Genomic DNA, 22282 nt, shown 5'->3' with positions numbered 1-22282 from the left:
AAGCTTGAACCGCAAAAAGAAAACGAATTTATTGCAGACTATCAAGAGTTCAAAGTGATAGGAAAAAATAATAGAGTTATAAATAGCCAAATAGATAAGCAGAGGATAAAACCCGTCTTTGGAAATAAAGTCGTTAACAACAGAAGCTCGATTGCAGGGCAACGTATTATTCGAGAGTCTTATATATTTGTAGGCGGTGTTTGTAATTCCTTATCTGAAGAAGATCTTTCTAACTACATGAATAAAGAAATTGGTATTACGCCTTTAGATATCAAGCTTAACAGAGAAAACATGTACAACCGATCCTTCAAAGTAAAAATTAAAAGTAGCGAAAAAGGAATGGTACTTAAACCCGATGTTTGGGATAATAACATTATTGTCAAACCGTTTAGAATGCACCGTGAAACACTAACAGTCAAAAAAACACATCAAAATATTGAAAAAAAATTGCCACAATTTTCAAATCACTCTACATCATTCATGCAACAATCAAATTATAAATCATAATGGGAGAAAAAGAATTAAATTTAACTAATACAATAATAACATTTTGTGCGTTTAACTGTCAAAGTTTTAAATTGAACTCGTATTATATCTCTAACTTATTAAAGTATTTCGATATTATTTTTATTTCGGAGCACTGGCTGCTAAACATCGAGAGTTTTCTGTTAGATAATGTTGCATTACTAACACATAATGTTATCTTTCATGCGGCAGAAAAAAATACACACGGTAGACCGTATGGAGGAAACGCATTCTTTATTAAAAAAGGTATGTCGTCTTTTCATGTAATACATGAGGATGAAAACTTTCTTACAATAAAAGGCACAATAAACAAGCGTCATTTAATTTTTATTGGGGTTTATCTTTCATGCTGTCGTAACAATAATGAATCGTACGATAAATATTCTTCTCAATTACATACAATTACTTCAATCATGAACAACTATGAGGATGAAGCAGAATTTATTATATCTGGAGACTTTCAGTCATTTCCTTATAAAATATATGATTTAGAATTTCGTAACAACAAAACACGAAACAATCTTTCAAAACATCTCACAAACTTTATTAAATCAAACAAGTTGGTTTTTGTCGATATAGTCAATGGTGCTGGTCCTAGCTACACCTATCAACATAAAACTCTTTTAAATTCTTCTTACATTGACCATATAGCATCTTTAAAAGATACAGAGCTATGTTTTACAAATTGTCAAGTTATTTCCCCTTCACCGTTTAATAATAGTGATCACCTTCCGGTATCCACAAGTATCAACCTTAGAGGTAGCAGCTTATCTAACGAAATAAATAATACAATGGAAAAGTATGATTCAGTTCCAAAACATGCATGGAAGAATGAAAAGTTTATTGATTTTTATAATTATAATCTATCTATAGCATTTAGCAATTACACATTTATAGATGAAAAAATAGAAGCAGAAATTAAAATCACATGTTCCAAAATCAAAAATGCAGCTCTCTTGGCAGTTAAACAGTGTTTTGGACAACAAGTGACATGTAACTATTCAAAACCTTGGTGGACACCAGAGCTTAAAAGATGTAAAGATAACATATCCTTTCACTATAAGCAATGGCAAAAATCCGATTATAACAAGTCAGTAGAATGCGTAGTCTACAAAAGATATATCTATTCCCGAAAAAACTTCCGTAAAGCTGTTAAAGCAGCACTTAACAAAAAAATCTACGAAAAAACTAAAAGTATCGAATACCTACGCAATACTAATCCTCAAAAGTTTTGGGACAATATTCGCAAAATAAAAAACAAAAATAATACTCGACTCTTTACAATTAATAAATTGCAAAACAAAAATGAAATCGTTGAAGAATTTAGCCATCATTTTCAAAAAATACTTAATACGCCGCAATGTACAAATAACGAATTTATTCCTCAACAAATTCCACATATAAGTAAAGAGCCTAATTCAAAGTTTATTTCAACAGCTGATATTGAAAAATGTATTTTAAATCTTAAAAATAATAAATCCTACGATTGTTTTGGAATAAGTGCTGAACATCTTAAAAACTCTCGCAGTAACAATCTTCTAATGTTACTCGCTTCTTTTTATAACAGCATGTTAACAAATGGAAAGGTTTCCCAATGTTTATCAACAGCCACAATTATTCCATTAGTTAAGTCTTATAAAACATCACTGGAAAATCTAAATAACTACAGAGGAATCAGCATTCTACCTATTTTTACGAAACTTCTCGAATATCTTATTGTACACATATGTCCAGATATCACAGAGAGTCATTCACATCAATTTGGGTTTTAAAAAAATAGCTCTACCTTTCACGCAGAATTTCTTCTGAGTGAAACAATAAAACACTAGAAACATAACAATTCACCTGTATATATATGCAGTTTAGATGCTAACAAAGGTTTTGATAGTTGTAACTGGGAAATACTATTTGAGAAACTATATTATCAGAAAAAAATTCTACTATCGGTAGTTCATACCATTTCATCGTTATATCGGGCAGGTACTGTTAATGTATCATATCTTGGATGCACATCAGAAGAGTTTAGGTTGTCTCAGGGAGTTCGACAAGGGTCCATACTTTCGCCTCATCTTTACAATATTTATACTGAAAATCTTTTAGAGAAAATTGTCTCAGAATCCAAAGTAGGAACTTCAACAAATGGGGTATACACTGGTGTCATTGCGTATGCGGATGATATAATTTTGCAAAGTTCAACTATATCTGGTCTTCAAAATCTTATTAACATTGTCCAAAAGTATGTAATATCAAACTTTATCAAACTAAATGCAGAAAAAACTGAATTTTTAATATCTGGAGTAAGCTCGATCATCAATAACGTGATTTATGTTAACGACGCTCCTATTAAGTTTCAAAGCAATTTAAAACATCTTGGTTTCCTTTGGGATAATTAGAACAAAAATATGACGGCAACACTCCAAAAAACGAATATAAATGAAAGGATAACGCAATTTTTATCTGTTGCAAAAGCTCTTATAAGAAACGGAATTCGCTTCTGCCAGCCTGCTACGATTATTTATCTATTTAATTCCCTAGCTACTCCAACGCTATTATACGGACTAGAACTGGGTGGTTGCAACAATAAGTTTCTACAGAATATTGATAAAGTTGGACGATCTGTCTTAAAATCATTTTTTAATATTTCTAAGCATAGTAATAATTACCTCCATTCTTTTTTCAAAGTAAACTCTGTATCGAACATTCTTATTCATAACAAATTAAACTTATTTATCAGGCTACTTAATGACCCCATATGTTACTCCATTATAATGACTCAGTTGCCGTGTATAAATAACCAAAGTATATTTGTTGGTGAGATATGGCTAATATGAAAGCAATTTGGTATTAATATGTTGCAATGTATGATCGAGGGCAATAAAATTAAAACTGCACGCCCTAAGGAAGTGTTAGATGCCAATGTCGCCGCAATTTTAAAACAATCTGTTCAATTATGGAATTTAAAGGAACAAAGACTTATATTTAGAACTTTGATGGAAGAAAACATTCCAAGAACAGTACAAGAACACACATAGCATTTTCTTTATTTGTTTTTTTTTACCTATAATTTATGTAATTATTGGGTGTTTAATAGAATATATATATATATATATATATATATATATATATATATACAAGCAATTCCCTACGGACAAATATTTGTAAAACTCTATTGAAAAATCATAAATGATATCAACACTAAGTCCTTAAGGACAAATTTCGCAAAAAGAATTAGCATGAAAACCCGTAGCGATCAACTAATGATACATATGATACGAGAAACTACCAAGGGTTGAGCAATATACAGTTAATTGTAATATATTCAATATATTTATATATACAAAAGTAAAATTTAAATAAATATCACGAACTTCTTTCCTATATTACGATAAATAAAAACATAACATTCCATTACGTTAACTTCATAAAAACACATGTTTACTTAAAAAAAGTTATATAAAGTGACGCCCTTTTCTGATGACCCCCTCCCCCTTGTCCTTTTTTGTCCGTTTAATCTGGACCCCTCCTCCCCCCTCCTATTTGCATGACTTCCTTTATGGATGGCCCCTTTGTACTTAAACTCACTTGTTAGTTTCAATTTTGTTACATGTTGCATGTTGCATGTTGAAGTAATTTATGGCTAAATAAAATATTAAAAACATTGTTAAGCTCATTCTTTTTGTTTTGTTACAAGCTTTTTCAAAAGAGCGACATGGTTTCCCAGCTTCATTAACTGATGATTAGCATTTAATGTACTGTAGGTGTATTGAAAATCTTGAGCTAGCCAGTTTTCATTACTTATCTCAAAATGAGTGTTATCATTGTTTGCAGCTATCAACTTTTTACATTATAATTTTATAAAGTTTTTCACTCAGAATCCTCTAGTTTAATATCTGCAGAAACGAGAACAGTTAATTTCGATGAAAAGAATGGTATATCATTGATATACTTTGTATATATTAGTTGATCAATGTATATATTAGTTGATCAATGGTATATATGTCGTATAAGTCCGTAAATTTCTTCAATTTTTATATTATTACTAAATAAAAAAACAAAAAAATTGTTAGGTAAACAGTGCAATTTGTATTGAATAAAATAACAAACAAAATAACATGTATTTTTGTTTATGAGAAATAAAAGTTGATTTCAAGGAAATAACATAAGCTACAAGTTATTATATTAAAATGTTAAAGAAACCCAAAAGGGGAAGTTAGGGACAATGTATGTAGTTCAAATAGGTTGTATACATATTACATTTACAAGTTCAAGCATTCGATATAGGTTCTCGTAGGTTCCCTAAATTATGTGACACTTTGTGTACAAAATAAAAGTATTAAATGTTGAAAATTTACCACGTTATTTTAAAGCCAGAGTATAAGTTTATTATTAAGGCTGATCTTTACTTTATATTTTTTTTCGAAAAGCTTTGCTGTTAAATATTTTAAATATATTAACTAATCCCGTAAGCTTATAAAATTTTAAAAGTTACTGTTTACTTTAGCAATGCATAAAAAATAAAAACTTCACGCCTTTTTTTAAAAGAAAAATTTCACTATTTTTTACTGTATTTTCACAGTCACTCCATGTTTCGTTAGGTTTTTCTTCAACTCCATCTACTCGTAGATCTATTTTCTAAATCGATTGTTTTTTTGTCTAAGATTCACAAAACTTTCGTAACTATTGCGTAACTTACGGAAAACGTACGCAAATTTAATTTTCCGTAATTATTTGGTATTCACAAACATTTCACAGCGTAAGCGTAAAGTTAAGGTTGCGCTAAAGGTACGGTTAACTAAGGCAAAAAATCTATGGATTTTATGCGTAAGTTAGAGTTAAATGATAAACAAATGAGAAATCATTCGTTTACATTTTTAACTATTTTTTTTTGAGCAATTTGATCAGCCGTTGCGCAGTGGTTAGAGTTCTGGCTCAGAACCCAGAGGTCTGAGGTTCGACGCCAGCTCCAGCCCGAAAAGTGACATAGATACGGAAGGAGGCTTGAACTTCTCGTTAAATGCTCTCCCGCGGTGCTCTGTGATAAGACCGTAAGGACTTCTGGGAGCACCTAAATAACAACCAAAAAAAAAAATAATAATAAATAAAATAAAATAAGCAAGGTAGTATAAATGAATCAAAAGAGCAACTATTATATATACTTTACTAATTTTGCAATTACTATAGCAACATTTTTTTTTAGTTTAAATTTAAGAACATTGGTTAATTAGTAAAAATAAATTTAAGTTTGATTAAAAATGAATTTAAATTTAAACAATATTTTAAGGGATTATAGACACATTTAAAATCTATGAAAGTACACTATTTCAGACTCAAGCTGACATACTTTAACAATAAAAAATTTTTTTGACAATATAATTATATGAACTTTATCCCTAATTTATGAATATTTTAATCTTAATCCGAAATGCTGAGAAATGCTATAATAAATCAGTTTGTTTGTTTAGCAACAGAAAAATTTTGTTGTTGTTGACCTGTGCAACTATTAAAAGCACTATTAAGGAGATATAAATTTAAAAATTGATTAACATTTTAGTAAGAGCTTTTAATGATTTATAATCTCTGCTCAAAAGAAAAACCAAAAAAATATATTGCTTCAATGAGTTTATCATTTGTTTTACTACAACTGTACAAAGTTTCAAAGCAACATAACGAGTAGTTCTTAAGTAATTTATTGCAGCATGCTAAAAAGTTTATTGCAGCATGCTAAAAAATTTATTGCAGCATGCTAAAAAATATTTTGAGAAAAAACCAGCTTAAGATAGTTAATATAAAATTAAAAAAAAGTTGAAATATTGAAACGAATTATTATTTCACTTAAAATTACTCTAAATTAATAAAAGTTTTTCATGAGCTTTATTTAACTATTCCATACAGAAATTAATATTCATATTTAGCAAAACTGAAAATTTTTAAAATTATAAATAAATGTATCGATTGGAAGATTGAGTTAAACTAAAATCACTAAAAACTCTCATAAGTTATTCCATCTTTTTCTTTATCTTGATCAACTTAACATTTTCATTTCGTTCTAATTTGTTTGCAATGTTGGTTGTATTTATCACTTGATTTTTTTGCTACATTTTTATTTTTTAATTTTTTGATTGCAAAATGTTATGTAATTTTTACCAGGGTTATTAGTTCTAAATAAACATTTAGTTTACCACATTATCTTTCAGACGCCATTCTCAAATTTTTGCATTTAAAGAATTTTTATTGTTTTGAGTTTTTTCATGAAGGCACCTTTCTAACATGTTTTCCTCAGTTAAATCAATAAATATTGATTTGATTATATCCATAATTACAACAGGCTGTCTTTTTCATGTTGGTTTTTTTTTATAAACATATGGTTCAACAATATTGTCTGCTTGGAATTTGCACCAGGTAATAAATATAAATTTATATCAGAAATTCTATTTGAAATTTTTTTCTGGTATAGAAATTCATGTTCCATAAACACTCAGTGCAATTGAATAGCAACAAAGAACTTAAACCTTTTTTTATTTGTATGACCTATATTCATGTTACTAGACTTCACCTCACAGTCAAGGCATGTTCAAACTAAGGCAAGAGGTTTTATAATAGCATCAACATCAATTAAATGATTATTAAACTCATTTTGATTGCTGTGAGGTTGCGGAACAGCTTCATCATTGACAATAAGATTGTTGAATGAGATTGTAAAGTTAGGGGGGAAAAAATATTATTTTTCATAAACATCTATATTTCAAGAAAAAACTGACAATCTTGATTTTCTTCATCCTTTTTTTGAAACTCTAGAAGCACAAGTTTTTCTTCTCCTCAAAACATAAGTTTTTATATTGCATAATTAGAAATAATATATTTATTTTGTTCTCCACTAAAAAAAAAGAATAATAAAGAATTATACTCTGGCTATATTTAAAATCAATATCTAAAAAAGATAACATTAGCTTTCAATCTCTATGTAACAAGAAATTAAGTAACATTTTAGCACAGTAAATTGGTTTGCTTATATAGTTTTTAATGCAAAAAAAGCCCAACTATCACTCAGTACTTTCTAAAACCTTATTTTAGAAAATTATTTCTCAAGCAGTTTAATAAGAATCAATATAAGATGTATATAAGGTATATAGCACTTTAGTACCTTATTTAAAATAAGGTACAAAAGTGTATTGCTAAGGAGCAATACAGTATAGTACCTTATTTTAAATAAAAATTTAAGCATTTATATTTTTATATTTTGATACCTTTATATTTTGATATTTTTGACCACAAATAATGTTTCACAAATAGTTCACTTGCACTGTTCCATGGTGGCTTGTTTAATATCAAACGAAGTGCATTATTATATGCAACACATAGGCGATGGAATGAGTCTTTTCTCCAAAGATACCACAGCTGACATCCATAGATTGGGCTGCAAAAGGCATTAAATAACATGATCTTTGTTTGTATCTGTGTAGAGCTGAACTTTCTACGGATGAGGTTAGCTTTAGCATAGATAAAGCGCACGTGTTTTAAAATATCTTTTTCATCCTGCATATTGTTTGAAATCAAGTGACCCAGATATTTATAATGACTAGTGTATGTGAGAACCATGCCAGATAATGTGAAACTAGGGCTATTTATAAGGGGTTTATAAATTTCAAAAAACATTATTTGAGACTTAATATTGTTTTAAACTATATCATGTTTCACAGTATAACTGGAGCATAAATCAAGTAAGATCTGGAGACCTTTAGCTGAGGGTGCACACAGGACAATATCATCAACATAAAGAAGATGGTTAACAAGAGAAGGACCTAAGCAACAGCCTACGGTAGTTTTATTGAGTAAAACACTACGATCGTTAATATATATATATTAAATAGAAGAGGAGACAGTACACCTCCTTGTCGCACTCCATTACTGATATTAAATGTTTTGGATAATATTCCACCCCGAAGGATCTGAGCTGTTTGACCAACATACCAGACATATATATATATATATATATATACATATATATATATGCATATATATATATATATATATATATATGTATATATATATATATATATGTATATATATATATATATATATATATATATATATATATATATATATATATATATATATATATATATATATATATATATATGCAGTATTGTGAAAAAGTTAAGAACCACTAAATAAAATTTTTTTTTTTTCAAATAAAATTAATTAATTTTTATTCTAAAGATAATAAAATAGTCTTTTTTTCACTTGGCTCGTTCGCCTGCTTTTTCTTTTAAGAAATATTTCCACACTGCATCAGCCAAGATTAAAACAATATTTCGGCAATTCTAAAAAAAAATAACATTAAAAATATTAGAACAAAGAAATTAGTTTTGGGGTTTAAGAAAATAGTAAGAATATTTTGAAACTTACTTAACTTGTCAATACGTGGAGAACTGAATGTTATTCGAAATTTCTTGAATAATAAATTTAATAAAATTATAAAGAGTAACTAGCATTTTTTATTTGAAATTTATGCGATTGTTTTAAACCACATTTTACAAGCCACTGGGAAGCATTTAGCGTTTTTATTAGAAATAATGACTTTCATGTTTGCACGTTTAATATATATATCACATTTATTACATATCACGTTTAATTAAAAAAATTATGATTTGATTTTTTACATTTTCCTATATTATAGGTGACTTCTAAAGTTAGATTATACACAGTTAATAGCTTTGTGGACATTAATATATTTTTATTTTGAATAAATAATTATCCTAATATAATAAAATATATACACATGTAATTCTTTGATTTTAATTTTTTCCTGGGAAATTATGGTAATCTTCCCGGGTAACGGGAAATATGAAATTTTCCCGGGAATTCGCGGTCATGAATTCAACAAATTTTCCTGGAGTACAACAGTTCCGGGAATACAAGAGAATTTCTGGCAATTCTCGGGAAGAACCCTCTAGATTAGACAAATGCTAAATCAAAATGAAAGTGATATAACTAAACTTTAACGTAGATACTTGTTATCACTCTTTTCTTAATCAACTTTATTTCTTATGTAAGTTTTTAATACTTCTAAGTTTAAATGTATGTATGTATATATATATATATATATATATATATATATATATATATATATATATATATATATATATATATATATATATATATATATATATATATATATACAGTGCCGTAACTAGGCAGGTGCAACAGGTGCACTTGCACAGGGCCCGTAGATGGATTAAACTGACGAAAAATTACTTGTTCTATTAATAAATACTTCTATTAATTTTTTTTTTAATTTTTTAAAATTTTTTTTTCCTATTAAGTAGCACTGTATTGTATTTCAATACAGTGCTACTTAATTCTATACTGCAATTTAAAATTTCTATATTCATTTCCAATTCCAAATTGTAATATTTTGGCGCGAATTCAATCAACGATATCTGGTGGGCAATAGAATAAAACGTATTGTGTGTGTAGTAATGTGGTGAATTTAAAAAATGTGTGAAGCAATTTTCATTTTTAATCAAAGCAACATAAAAAAACTTATTGTCATTATTAATGACACATTATTAATGACACATTATTACAATTTATAATTTCCAATTAGAATTTAAAATATACTCGTTTATAAAAACATCGTAAGTTTATTTTATTTAAATATAGATTGGTTAAAAATAGCTATAAAAAAACTAATTATTAAACCACATCATGCCAATTATTCTATTAATTACATTAAACTAAATCATCAGGTAAGCTTTCTAAAATAATAAAAACTTAATAAAACACTTGAATCGTAAGATAGCGTTGGCAAGCACATATTTCAATTTACCGATAAATTTTTTCTTACAAGTTTTTATTTTCGATATATCTGGTAATCTAGTAGCTCCAGAGATAAATCATAAATTTATATTTAATATTATTATTTTTATCTAGTCAAACAATGTCAAAACAATTATCGGGCGCTCAAAAAAGAAAAATTAACAAGCAAAAACAAGAAGAATGCAAATCAATGTCGCAGCAATTTACTAAATGGCTTTAAAAAAATCCACAAATTGAAGAAACTAATATATCTAGACCTAGTTCTGATTTACAAGATGAAGATGCTGTGCTACTATTGCAACCTATAAGTTTAATTGATCATAATGATATTATTACAAATGTCGAAAATAAAAATGTCGAAAGTACAAATGTCGAAAATACATGTACTACTAATGTTGAAATTGAAAATATTGTTATAAATTTGCCATCTATTACACCAAACGTCAATATTATTCCACAAGAAATAATGCTAAATTACAACAACCGAAATTCTTGGCCTGCTATTTCAAATAATGTAATATATTCCCTCGTCAAGCATGGTCCAGAACAAGGCAATAATGTAAACGTTAATACCATTATATCAGCAGACAATACAGGGCGAAAATTTACAAAGGATTGGTTTTATGTGAAACATATTAATGGAGAAATGGTTATAAGAAAATGGCTGTTATATTCTATTAATCAAAACGCAATATTTTGTTTCCCTTGTATTCTTTTTGGCCACAAATCTCATAATATTACAGACCCCCATAAAGGATTCCGTGATTGGCGACATCTTCATCCTGTTATTCCACAACATGAAAATTCATCTGATCACAGAAACAATTATGTAAAATGGAAAGCGATGGAAACAAATATAAGATCAGGGAACACACTCGATGATTATTTAATTAATTCAATTAATGAAGAAAAAATGGTATGGCGTGAAATATTAAAAATCGTTGTAGATGCTATTCTATTCTGCGCCAAAAATAATATTGCTCTTAGAGGTTCAAATGAAAAAATTGGAGATCCAAATTGTGGAATTTTTTTAAATTTGATAGAATTTGCTAGCCATTATAATAGAACTTTAAAAGAACGTATTGAAAAACATAAAAAAGGTTCTGTTTCATATTTTTCACCCATTATTCAAAATGAAATAATAAAATTAATTGGTGATAAAACTAGAAACGAAATCATATCTAGAATTAAAAAATCAAAATACTACACAATTTTATTCGACTGCACTCCTGATATATCAAAGAAAGAACAAATGAGTCACATGAAAAAACAGGAGAAGGTTAAACGACTGAAATTTTAAATAAATTAGAAGGTGATAAACTGGATATTAATGATGCCAGAGGACAAGGATATGACAACGGTGCTAATATGGCGGGAAAATACAAAGGAGTCAGAGCGCGTATTTTGGAAATTAATAGTTTGGCAATATTTATACCGTGTGCAGCTCATAACTTAAATTTAGCTGGTGTCCATGCTGGCTCTACATCACCAGAAATGATAACTTTTTTTGGTACTGTGCAAAGATTATTCAATTTTTTCTCGTCATCAACAACACGATGGGAAATTTTAATGAAGTCTTTAAAATTGACACTTAAAAGTTTTTCGGACACAAGATGGTCATCAAAAGCCAATGCATCACTAACATCACTAAGTTTAACATCACTACATCAAGTTTAACATCACTACATCACATAAACATCACTAAGTTTACATCTTTCAGAAGTAAAGAAAAGATTGGAATCGATTTCAAATGATTTATCAAATCCAGAAGCTGTATCAAATGCAAAAAGTTTATTGTTACTAATTAATTATAGATTTATCTGTACCCTTTCTATGTGGAATAAAATTCTACAATGCATTGACAGAACAAATAAGGCATTACAACGAAAAGATATATCGATAGATCATGCAGCAAAATTAATTGATGCACTACGTTGTACATTACAAGGACTACGAGAAGCAGATTTCGAACAAAATTTTCAGGAAGCAAAGAATTTAGCTGAAACAATGAATTTACAGGCTGGATTTCCTGATAAACGCAAGAAAAAAGTTAAGAAAATGGCAAATTATGAGGCAACAGATGAAGGAAGTAATATGACTCCAGAACATTTGTTCAAAATGCAAATTTACAAGATTTTTGATACTTTATTGTCTCAACTAGATTGGCGTTATGAGCAACTGCGAACTATCTGCAATGATTTTTCCTTTCTGTATGGTATGTCTTTGGAATCGACCAGCGTTTTGGATTTAAAAAAGTCGGCTGCAGATTTAGCAATTAAGTATAGCAAAGATTTAAATATGTACCAGTTCACCTGTGAGATACAAAGCTTTAAATTTGAAGCATCGACAATAATACCGAATATTAAAACTTGTACTCCACTAGATATTTTGCAAGCACTTCATGACTTTGGCTTAATTGAGTCTTATCCGAATATTAATATTGCTATCCGGATACTTCTCACTCTTCCAGTTACTACTGCGTCGTGTGAGAGAAGTTTTAGTAAATTGAACTTGATTAAAAATTATTTAAGATCTACTATAGGACAAGAAAGATTATCTAATCTTTTAAATAATATCTATTGAATATAACATTGTTAAAGATATTAATTATTACGACGTTATAAATGAATTTGCGCAAATGAAAGCGAGAAAAGTGCAATTTTAATAAAGAAATTTTTAAAAATGATAAATTAAAATATATTTTTTATTTACAATTTTTCCAAAAAAAAGTTAGGCTTAGGGGGCCGAAAAATAAAATTTTGCACAGGGCACTAGAAAAGCTAGTTACGGCGCTGTATATATATATATATATATATATATATATATATATATATATATATATATATATATATATATATATATATATATATATATATATATATATATATATATATATATATTATATATATTTATATGCATTATTTAATGCATTAGTATTGTGTTATCCCTCAAAGTGCAGTGGAACGAAATTTTTACTCTGATTAACATTTTTTAAGCTATCATTGATTAATACGTTGTTCATATTATTTATTCAGTCTATCGCTTTCACAATTAATTGTTTTATATTAAATTTTATATAAAATTGTTTTATATTAAATTGTTTTATATTAAATTGTTTTATATTACATTTTAAAGCAGAACAGCTTTGACGATTGTTAAATTTGTAACTTACTGTTTACAATTTCAAATTATTTTGTGTACAATTTTTTTGTTATTTTTAGTCGAATCTACACAGCACTGGTAAGTTTGTATCAGTTTGTATATGTTAATGATTTTAGAATATAGAATATTTCAAATGTCAATAAATGTGAAGAGTATTTTGCATACTTATTTACTATTCTTGTTTTAGTTTATTTAAACTGTTTGTTTGACTTTGTTAATAGTTATTCGATTTTAAGGTTTACCTTAATAGTTATAATTAGTTCCTAAGTAGTTATAATTAGTTCCTAAAAATTATATTTGTATTATTGATGTTGAAATAATAGTTTATTTTTTTACATTATTTATGTTATTAATTTCTAATAAATTATTATATATTATTTCTTTGTTTAGGCAAATTGAATTGAAACTTTAATTTATTAAGTCTTTATATATTCTTTTTAGGGGCATTTTAGGGTGGATACTCCAACTTGCATCTTGTAATGTGGTAAAATTTGTAAAGCTATTTCTCCCTTCTCAAATAAACACAATTAAAAATTTTTTTTTTAATTTTTATTGACATTTTTTTCAAGTTTGAATAAGAAAGGGGGGGGGGGGTCATTGGGCGTGGCACACGCCCCTCCTCTAGTAAAATAACCTTGAATACTTATTTCTCTTTTTCAATAAACTCAATTTAAAACCTTTTTTCAAATATCTTATAATTTTTTTTTTAAGTTGGATAAGACTGGGAGGGGGGGGGGGGTTGTTGGGCGTGGCACATGTCCCACCTCTAATGTCAATTTATACACCACTTGTATATTCTGTAAAATAAGAAAATGTAATTTAAACTTTTTTACACTAAATATAATCAATGTTTTTTAGGTTAAAATTTTTATCAGAATTCATTTCACTACGAGGGTGTTTAAACGTAACAAAGACATCCACCCTTTAATCTAAAATAGACCACTAATATTTGGAAGTGGAATGGAAGCAAATCAGATTAACTTTTTATGTATAAAGATAACATATTTTATCAGAAAAACACTCTTTCGTGTGAAAAACGTGTATTTTTTTAAGGTTACGATGGTTTTCCGTTACCCCCTCTGGCGCTCTAAGCACCCCTTTTATCTATAGAGTTATGTGAACTTGTAGCCTACTCTTACATCTATCTTTTGATACCAAGGTATAGGCATTTGGATAAGATTTGACAAAGTTATAACAATTTCAGTGGAAAAAAAAAATTTTTTGGAACCAGTTTGTTCAATAAATCAATATATCGAAAATTTGCTACTAAAAACGTCATAACTTTTTTTTAAATTGTTCGTTTTATAATAATTTTTTCACCTTTAAAATACTGTACTGAAGGGCTTTCTAATGATATATAACATTCTAGGATATGCTCAATCTAAAAAAATCAGTCCACATACCTAATATATATATATATATATATATATATATATATATATATATATATATATATATATATATATATATATATATATATATATATATAGACTGTATTTCATTTTAAAATATTTTAGCGTTCAAAAATTATGACCATACAAAGTTTAAACCCCCCTTAATTTGAGGGGGTTGCAAATTTTATATAGTAATAATTTTTAAACGCTAATAGATAATACTATGAAATTTAAAATTTATCGATGAATATAAGTCTAGTTAAGAATAGTACAAAAAATACTTCATAAACTTGTTGCTCTCACTTTGGGGCAGGGGGGGGGCGCGCGAAAATTCTGGGGCTTTTTTGTTCCCAGCCTTTAATCATCGCAATTTTTTGCAAACCCTCATTATTTGACTTAAGTATAAACATATAAATGTTTGGAGTTTGCTCCATGTCTGGAAGTTACCTATCTCGAACACCAAAAAATTCTTTCTACGCCTCTGTATACAGTCCTTGTCCACAATATTATGATCACCTACAATTTTTGTGTATTTTTAACTTCAAGGGTTTGTAAAAAGTATAAAAAAAGGAACAATTGCAATATTAATTATACTTTATTGGTAAAACATGTTTCCTTGATAATAAAATAATATTTCAAAAACAATATATACACATTTTAACAAACAATTACTCTTTTTGATTGTAAGTCATAAAAAAAAAATAATATTTTGTCATTCCTCCTTTCAACGAAATGACTTTAGTTATTCCGGTCTTATTCTTACTTTTAATACAGTTTATTGCTGCTGTCTTAATTTTTTCATTGTGATGCCAATGATGGTGTAATTTTTCAATCAAATCCCTTTTGTTTATTGAAACCTCGGAAGAGATTTCCTTCTTGAAAATGTTCCACAAATTCTCAATCGGATTCAGGTCAGGAGAGTACCCTGGCCAATCTAAAGCAGGAATATTTTTTTGTTTGTTTGTGATTCTTTAAGCTTTATGGCATGGAGCACTATCATGCATAAACGTAAATGTTATTTGGAAACCATTCTTGTATTTGGAGGATAAGTTGGCTCTCTATAACCTCTTGATACTGTGTTTGATTTATCATCCCATTGACAATATAAAGTCTTCCTGTGCCTTTACCACTGATAACTCACCATAACTTTAATTGGATGTTTAATAATTTGTACAATGGAATCTGGATAATATTTTTTGTTTGATCTTCTTCAGACGAAGATGGCTTTGTCCAACAAGATCTCAAAAGTTGATTCGTCTGAAAAACACACCTGAAAAAATCATCAAAGTGTGGTTGTAATTAAGTTTATGTCAACATTTAAACACTTTTTTTAACAATATTTCATTCAAAATTGATAAACTTACGCGTTACTTATGATTTTTTGCCCATTGCAATCTCTTTTTTATAGTTGATGGAGTTAGTCTTAGTTTTTTAGCCGGTTTGTATGATTTAAAACCAACTTCAGTCTGACTTTTCCTCACTGTGCGCTCCAAAGCTTGTATTCCAGACTCTTGAACAGGTTTTGACAGCAAGAGGGATGATTTTTTCTATTTTCCAGACAAATATCTTTTATAATTCTGTCTGTCCTGGGAGTGGTTTTATGTTTTGACCCACTCCGTCTTTTCTATTTTGGAGAAAGAGTGATGTCGTTTTCCATTTTGTGTTTGATTTTATTGACAAAAGGTTGCAAAAACTTTACACATTTTAGCAATTTCCCGTTCTGAACGCCCTGAATGTTGTAAAAGTGCTTTTACATCTGAAATTTTGCTTGGACTTATGTCCTTACCCTTACCATTTGTTTTTTTTATTTTATTGAAATTTTCAATTACAACCTATTACACTAAAAATGTTCATAAAATGGTACTATATATTAATTCTTGTTATTTATAGTAACTTTATAAAATGCATTAAAAATAATAAAACACTTTTCACTAAATAAAAACTGTCAAAATATAAAACAAATGTATGTGACAGATCAACCACGTTTTTTTTTTAAATTAACAAAAATTCACATTGGTCATGATTATAAAGAAACTTAAAACACACCTAACTTCACATTGGTCATGATTATAAAGAAACTTTCTTTTCTATTTTATTCAATAGATATCAGTATTGTATAATAAGTTAGTAATAATAATATACACACCTTAAAATAATTTTAAGTAAACTTTGAAAACTAAATATGTGGAAAAACTGAAGTGATTATAATATTGTGGCCAGGGACATTGTGTGTGTGGCCAGGGACATTGCATATATATATATATATATATATATATCTGCATATATATATATATATGCAGGGACATTGCATATATATATATATGTATATATATATATATATATATATATATATATATATATATATATATATATATATTATATATATATATATATATATATATGTATATATATTTAAACAACTTTAAAATGTATTCTACAAAATGTGCTCAATGTTCATAAAAGAACAGAGCAATTATAAATTAGTAGAAAATCACTAAATCCCCCTTGAAACTATTCAAACTAAGATGAGTAAAATATATTTATTATTTAAATTTTGACAAATATTTAAAAAAATTTTTCTCTAACACAGAAGGCCTTTCATATAAAATGTTCAGCTGTGTATGAGATATACTAAACTAAAAAAACTCTTTATATTGAACTTCCTATAAAAATTTTTTAAAAAAAGGAAGTAATTATATAAAGAACTATAATTAACAAAATTATGGCATAACTTGATACTAGTTGGTAAGGAAAATTTTAAAAGTAATGTGAAAATAATTACTTCCTGTTTATATGTTCATTGTATCATGTCCCTGTTTATGTAGGTGAGCTTCATAAATAAGAAGTAAATTCTCATTTGAGAGTTTTGACATCGGAAATAATTTAAAAAAAGGTTCATTTTTATGGCAATTGAAAACATGCTGATCAAATTTATCTGAACCAATACCTGTTCTGCATGTGTAGATGTGTAGATTAGTTCTTAACCTTAGTTTATTAATTTTACCAATGTATGTTGTTTTTCCATCGCATCCATTACATGATAGAAAATAAATAATATTTTTTGAATTACATGATCTTGAAGTTTTAATGTACCATACTTTACCAGATGATGTGGTAAAATGGTTAACAAATTGAAGATACATTGAACATAACTTACAACATTTTGATATGCATTTTAAAACCTTGCATTCATCGTTAATAAAAACTGGTTTCTTATTAAAACTTGATGTACTAATGTGTCTTAAAATATTTTTTGGTTGGCGTTGTGATAGTACAATAGAAGTGTTTTCAAAAACTGATTTTAATTTATTGTCTAAAACAGATAGTTTCAAAATACCATGTAGAGTAGTTAACAAATTTTCAAAATTAATATTTGCAAAATTTGTAGTTACAAAAGGTATAATTTTGTTCTTTTCTCTTTTTTGAGGTGCTGGTCCCTGTAGTCGAGCTTTAAAGATTCCATTATTAATGATCAAAGTTATACCTTTTGAAACTACAAATTTTGCAAATATTAATTTTGAAAATTTGTTAACTTCTCTACATAAATTATTAAGTATACTTATTACTTTATTAAATAAAGTAACAAATTAATTATAATATTTAAATAAACCCATTTTATTTAAATTATCAAAGAATATACATAGTTACATTTATATAAATATGTATTTTTATAAATCTTTTAAAACTTTTTCGAGGATTAATGCTATAAACACTTTTTATAGCGAAAATTTTTAGCGTGAAAACAAACGTTATGTAACAACTCAAATTTAATAGTGTTATAAAAAGTATTGGTTTCTATAAGCATTAAAATAACAATTACGTTTAAATTTTTATTCAATAAATTTAAAAGGGGTTTTAAAAGCTAAAATATTTGTTTGAAATTTATAAAAACCATTGGACAAAAATAAAATAAATACTAAACAATAAATTTAAATTAATAACTAATTGCAACGTTTTAATATAAATGATAAATAATATAAAATCAAAAAAGTATAATGCTTTGATATCTTTTAAAAAATGAATTAGGGTAGATTAGGTTAATATAAGTACCTTAAGCGAAAATGGGAGTATTTTTAAAAATATTTATGCTGCATTCAAAATTATTGCAAAGAAACAAATTTTAGGGATCCCTACTCATGATCCACTTAGAAATTTGGGCACCGGAAATTTTTTATTAAAAACACAGAGGTTTTAAAAAGTAGCAAAAGTGCTCATATTACCCACACCACTTGGTAATATGACCACTTTAAATAAGCTCAAAAAAATAACATTAATTAAGTAGAAAAATACCAACCTGACAATTAAATCTAATTTTTGGAATATAATGATTAGTTTTAACAAAACTTATCATTAGAAAATCAAATTTTAAGCGACTTTTTTTGAAACAATAATATGTTTTCCGCAAAAAAAAAATTAGTTCGTAATTTTTCCAATTTTTTTAACTCAAACCTTCAAACGTAAAAAATTCAAATTTTTTGAATTTAAATTACAGAAAAATATTTAGTATTGTTAAAATATTAAAATTTTTTCTATGTTTTGTTTTTTTATTCAAAAGAAATTAAAACCACTGCTATTTTAGGACTTTTAACTAGGTAATTTCAAAAACACTAGGTAATTTGAGCATGCTCATATTACACAAAAATGGCATATTTAACAAAAGTCAAAACTAAATGTTTCTATGCATTGTTTTTCAAACAAAAATGGATTTGATTTTTAGATAGCATATTTTTCTTTATGAAAAAATTGATTTTAGTAAAAAAATTATTTTAGTGTCAAAATTTCGTACCACATTCATGCGTGATGATATTATTTTAACGCAAAAAATTTAACAGAGTTTTAATCTGATGATAACTGCTAATAACTGCATATAAATTTACTCTAATTGTACTGATTACTGTTATCAACACAACATATAAATATATATATATATATATATATATATATATATATATATATATATATATATATATATATATATATATATATATATATATATATATATATTATTTTTCAAACAATTGATATTCATTTATTGCTGTAATATTAATGTGAAAAATTTTTAAAATTTTTCAATCATTTTATTTCAAGATATTTTATTAATCGTTGCAGTTTTATTGATATTTAAAATTGATATTTATTTAAAAATTAAATTTTGTTGATTGTCACTAACAAATTATAATTATTTTAGTTTTATGTTCTAAAAAAAAGTTTGAAACTTTTCAATTAATTTGAAACATGTTACAGCAAACTGCATACAAAGAAAGAGACTACCAAAAGATAAAGTGGTCGGTTATGATAATTTCAAGGTACATTTTAAACATTTCATTTTGCTAATTTGCCTCCAGTTTTCACTAAAACATTTTTTATATAATTAAAAAAAAAAAAGTTAGTGAATTTAAAAAGCCATCATAATTATTATACAATATTATATTATGATAATTACCATATTTATAATAGTTTTTTTTTAAATTAAATAGTTTTATTAAAATTTGTTAATTTCATTTGATAATTAGTTTTAATTTAGTTATCAAAGTTTTTAAATACATCAAAAACATTATTTTGAAAATCAAGTTTAAGAAAATAATTTCAAGTAGTGTATTGGAAAATTAAGGCTGCACATTAGCTTAGGTTATTAGGGCTGCACATTAGGTTAGGTTTGCACATTAGGTTAATACTATACTTATTGTTTTAAGATTAGTTTTTATTTTGGGTAGACAAGTTAAATAAAAAATTCTCGCTATGATTTGAAATATTGAACAGCATTAATTGGGAAAACTTTTAGCTTTTATGTTAAAAATGTAGCTGATATACAATATGATAGATCATATTATATATATAAAATATTTTTATTGCAAAGTATTTGTCTGTAGCCTTGTGTCCATTAAAGTAACTGTGAAACACATAAACATCAGTGTCTGGAATTGATCTTAATCATATTTAAAATAGAGTGAAATTTTGTAGTATAATGTATTGTTGTAATTGGTTACGTCTATAATAGTATTTATTTTTTACTATGTTAATGCTAAAAGGTTGAATGTATTACAAATAAAAATAGCTAAGCTGATGGCATTAGATATTGCTATTTGAAATAAAGAGAGGTACCATCTGTGCTTACATAATCACAAAAACTAAACAGATATTGCACCACATGTAGTTGCAGTTGTGATTTAATAATTTTTTGTTGGATGTTCTATTGAAAATACTTGTTTTATATGTCAGTTTAGCATTTTTATGGCAAGCTTTCATGCCATATTTATCAATCTGGCAAAAGTAAATGGAGAAATCACATTTAGCTCAGCATCTGTTGCTTTACTTATTGAACTATTGAAGGTTTGATTATTTTTTATTTAATAGTAGTTTTTTTTAAGTATACAGTTTTTAGCTATACTTTTTTTCCAGACTGCTGGAAAGCAGCATCCCTATTTTCGAAAATTCTGGAGAGTGGATTGACTTATTGAACTACCATCCCATTAGTCTTTTTCCTATCATAAGCAAGTTTTTTGAGTATTTAATTAACAAAAACCTAATCTCTTATCTTGAATCTAATAACTTACTTTTTGATCATCAATATAAATTTTGATCTTCTTGTTTTACTGCTGACTTGTTAACGGTAATAAGCGATTAATGGTAATAAGGGTTTTATTGTGCATTAGATAGATGTGGAGAGGTTAAGATTATTGTTCTTGACATTTCTAAAGCCTTTAGTAAAGTTTGGAATGCTGTTCTTCTTCATTCGCTCTCTTCTTACAGTGTATTGGGTAACATCTTTAAGATTATTGAATCCTTTCTTAACAATCATAGTATAAAAATTGTCCTTTATGGGCAGAACTCTTCTTCATTTCCTGTAACTTCAGGGGTTTCTCAAGGTTCTATCCTTAGCCTTTACTTTTTTTAATTTACATTAACAATCTCCTAGAAATTCTCACATCTAAGGTGGCATTGTTTGCTGATGATATTAACATTTATTCTTGATAAGAAGCCAACATTCTCTGATTGCTTGGAGAAGACATTTGCGCTTGAAAAGGATCTCACTTCTGCTACAGCATGGGACTCTCAGTGGCTGGTGAACTTGAATTCAGATAAACTCATTTTTTTTTCAAGTCTTAAATTCGTCCTTGTATGGAATACTGTTGCCATATCTGGAGTGGATTTTCGAATGATGCCCTTTCTCTTTTAGACAAGGTGCAAGAATGCATTGTAAACATAGTTGGACCTGTTATTGCAGCCAACTTTCAACCATTGTCACATTTTTGTAATGATTTTTTGAATGCTTCTCTTCCTCTTTTCTATAAATACTATAATGGGAGCTGCTCTAAAGAGCTAGTGTCTTTTGTGCCATCTACTAAAATTCATTCTTGTGTTACTCGTCATTCAATTAAGTC

The 22282-nt window shown here is 27.2% G+C and overlaps 2 protein-coding genes across 3 annotated transcripts in view; both read left to right on the top strand.

The window, feature by feature from the left end:
* The first annotated feature begins 12177 nt into the window (after positions 1-12177).
* On the top strand, positions 12178-12927 carry LOC136089965 (zinc finger MYM-type protein 1-like). The gene has a single exon (XM_065816068.1). It carries the CDS (start codon positions 12178-12180, stop codon positions 12925-12927), a length of 750 nt encoding a protein of 249 aa, XP_065672140.1.
* A 7159-nt stretch (positions 12928-20086) lies between these two features.
* LOC105844056 (probable UDP-sugar transporter protein SLC35A4) overlaps positions 20087-22282 on the top strand; it is a 30854-nt gene continuing 28658 nt past the window's right edge. The window contains exons 1-2 of one of the 2 annotated variants that reach the window (XM_065816473.1): positions 20087-20206; positions 21125-21230. In XM_065816473.1, coding sequence (XP_065672545.1) covers positions 20136-20206; positions 21125-21230 — 177 coding nt within the window. In that variant the 5' untranslated portion in view covers positions 20087-20135. Of the gene's footprint in view, positions 20207-21119; positions 21231-22282 lie in introns of both variants that reach the window. The other variant, XM_065816474.1, reaches the window with a different exon arrangement.

The sequence above is a fragment of the Hydra vulgaris genome, chromosome 13 (assembly GCF_038396675.1).
Source record: "Hydra vulgaris chromosome 13, alternate assembly HydraT2T_AEP".
In the NCBI taxonomy this organism is placed as follows: Eukaryota; Metazoa; Cnidaria; class Hydrozoa; order Anthoathecata; family Hydridae; genus Hydra; species Hydra vulgaris.
Note: the sequence above shows the minus strand (reverse complement) of the source record. Positions and strands in the feature narration are given on the sequence as shown.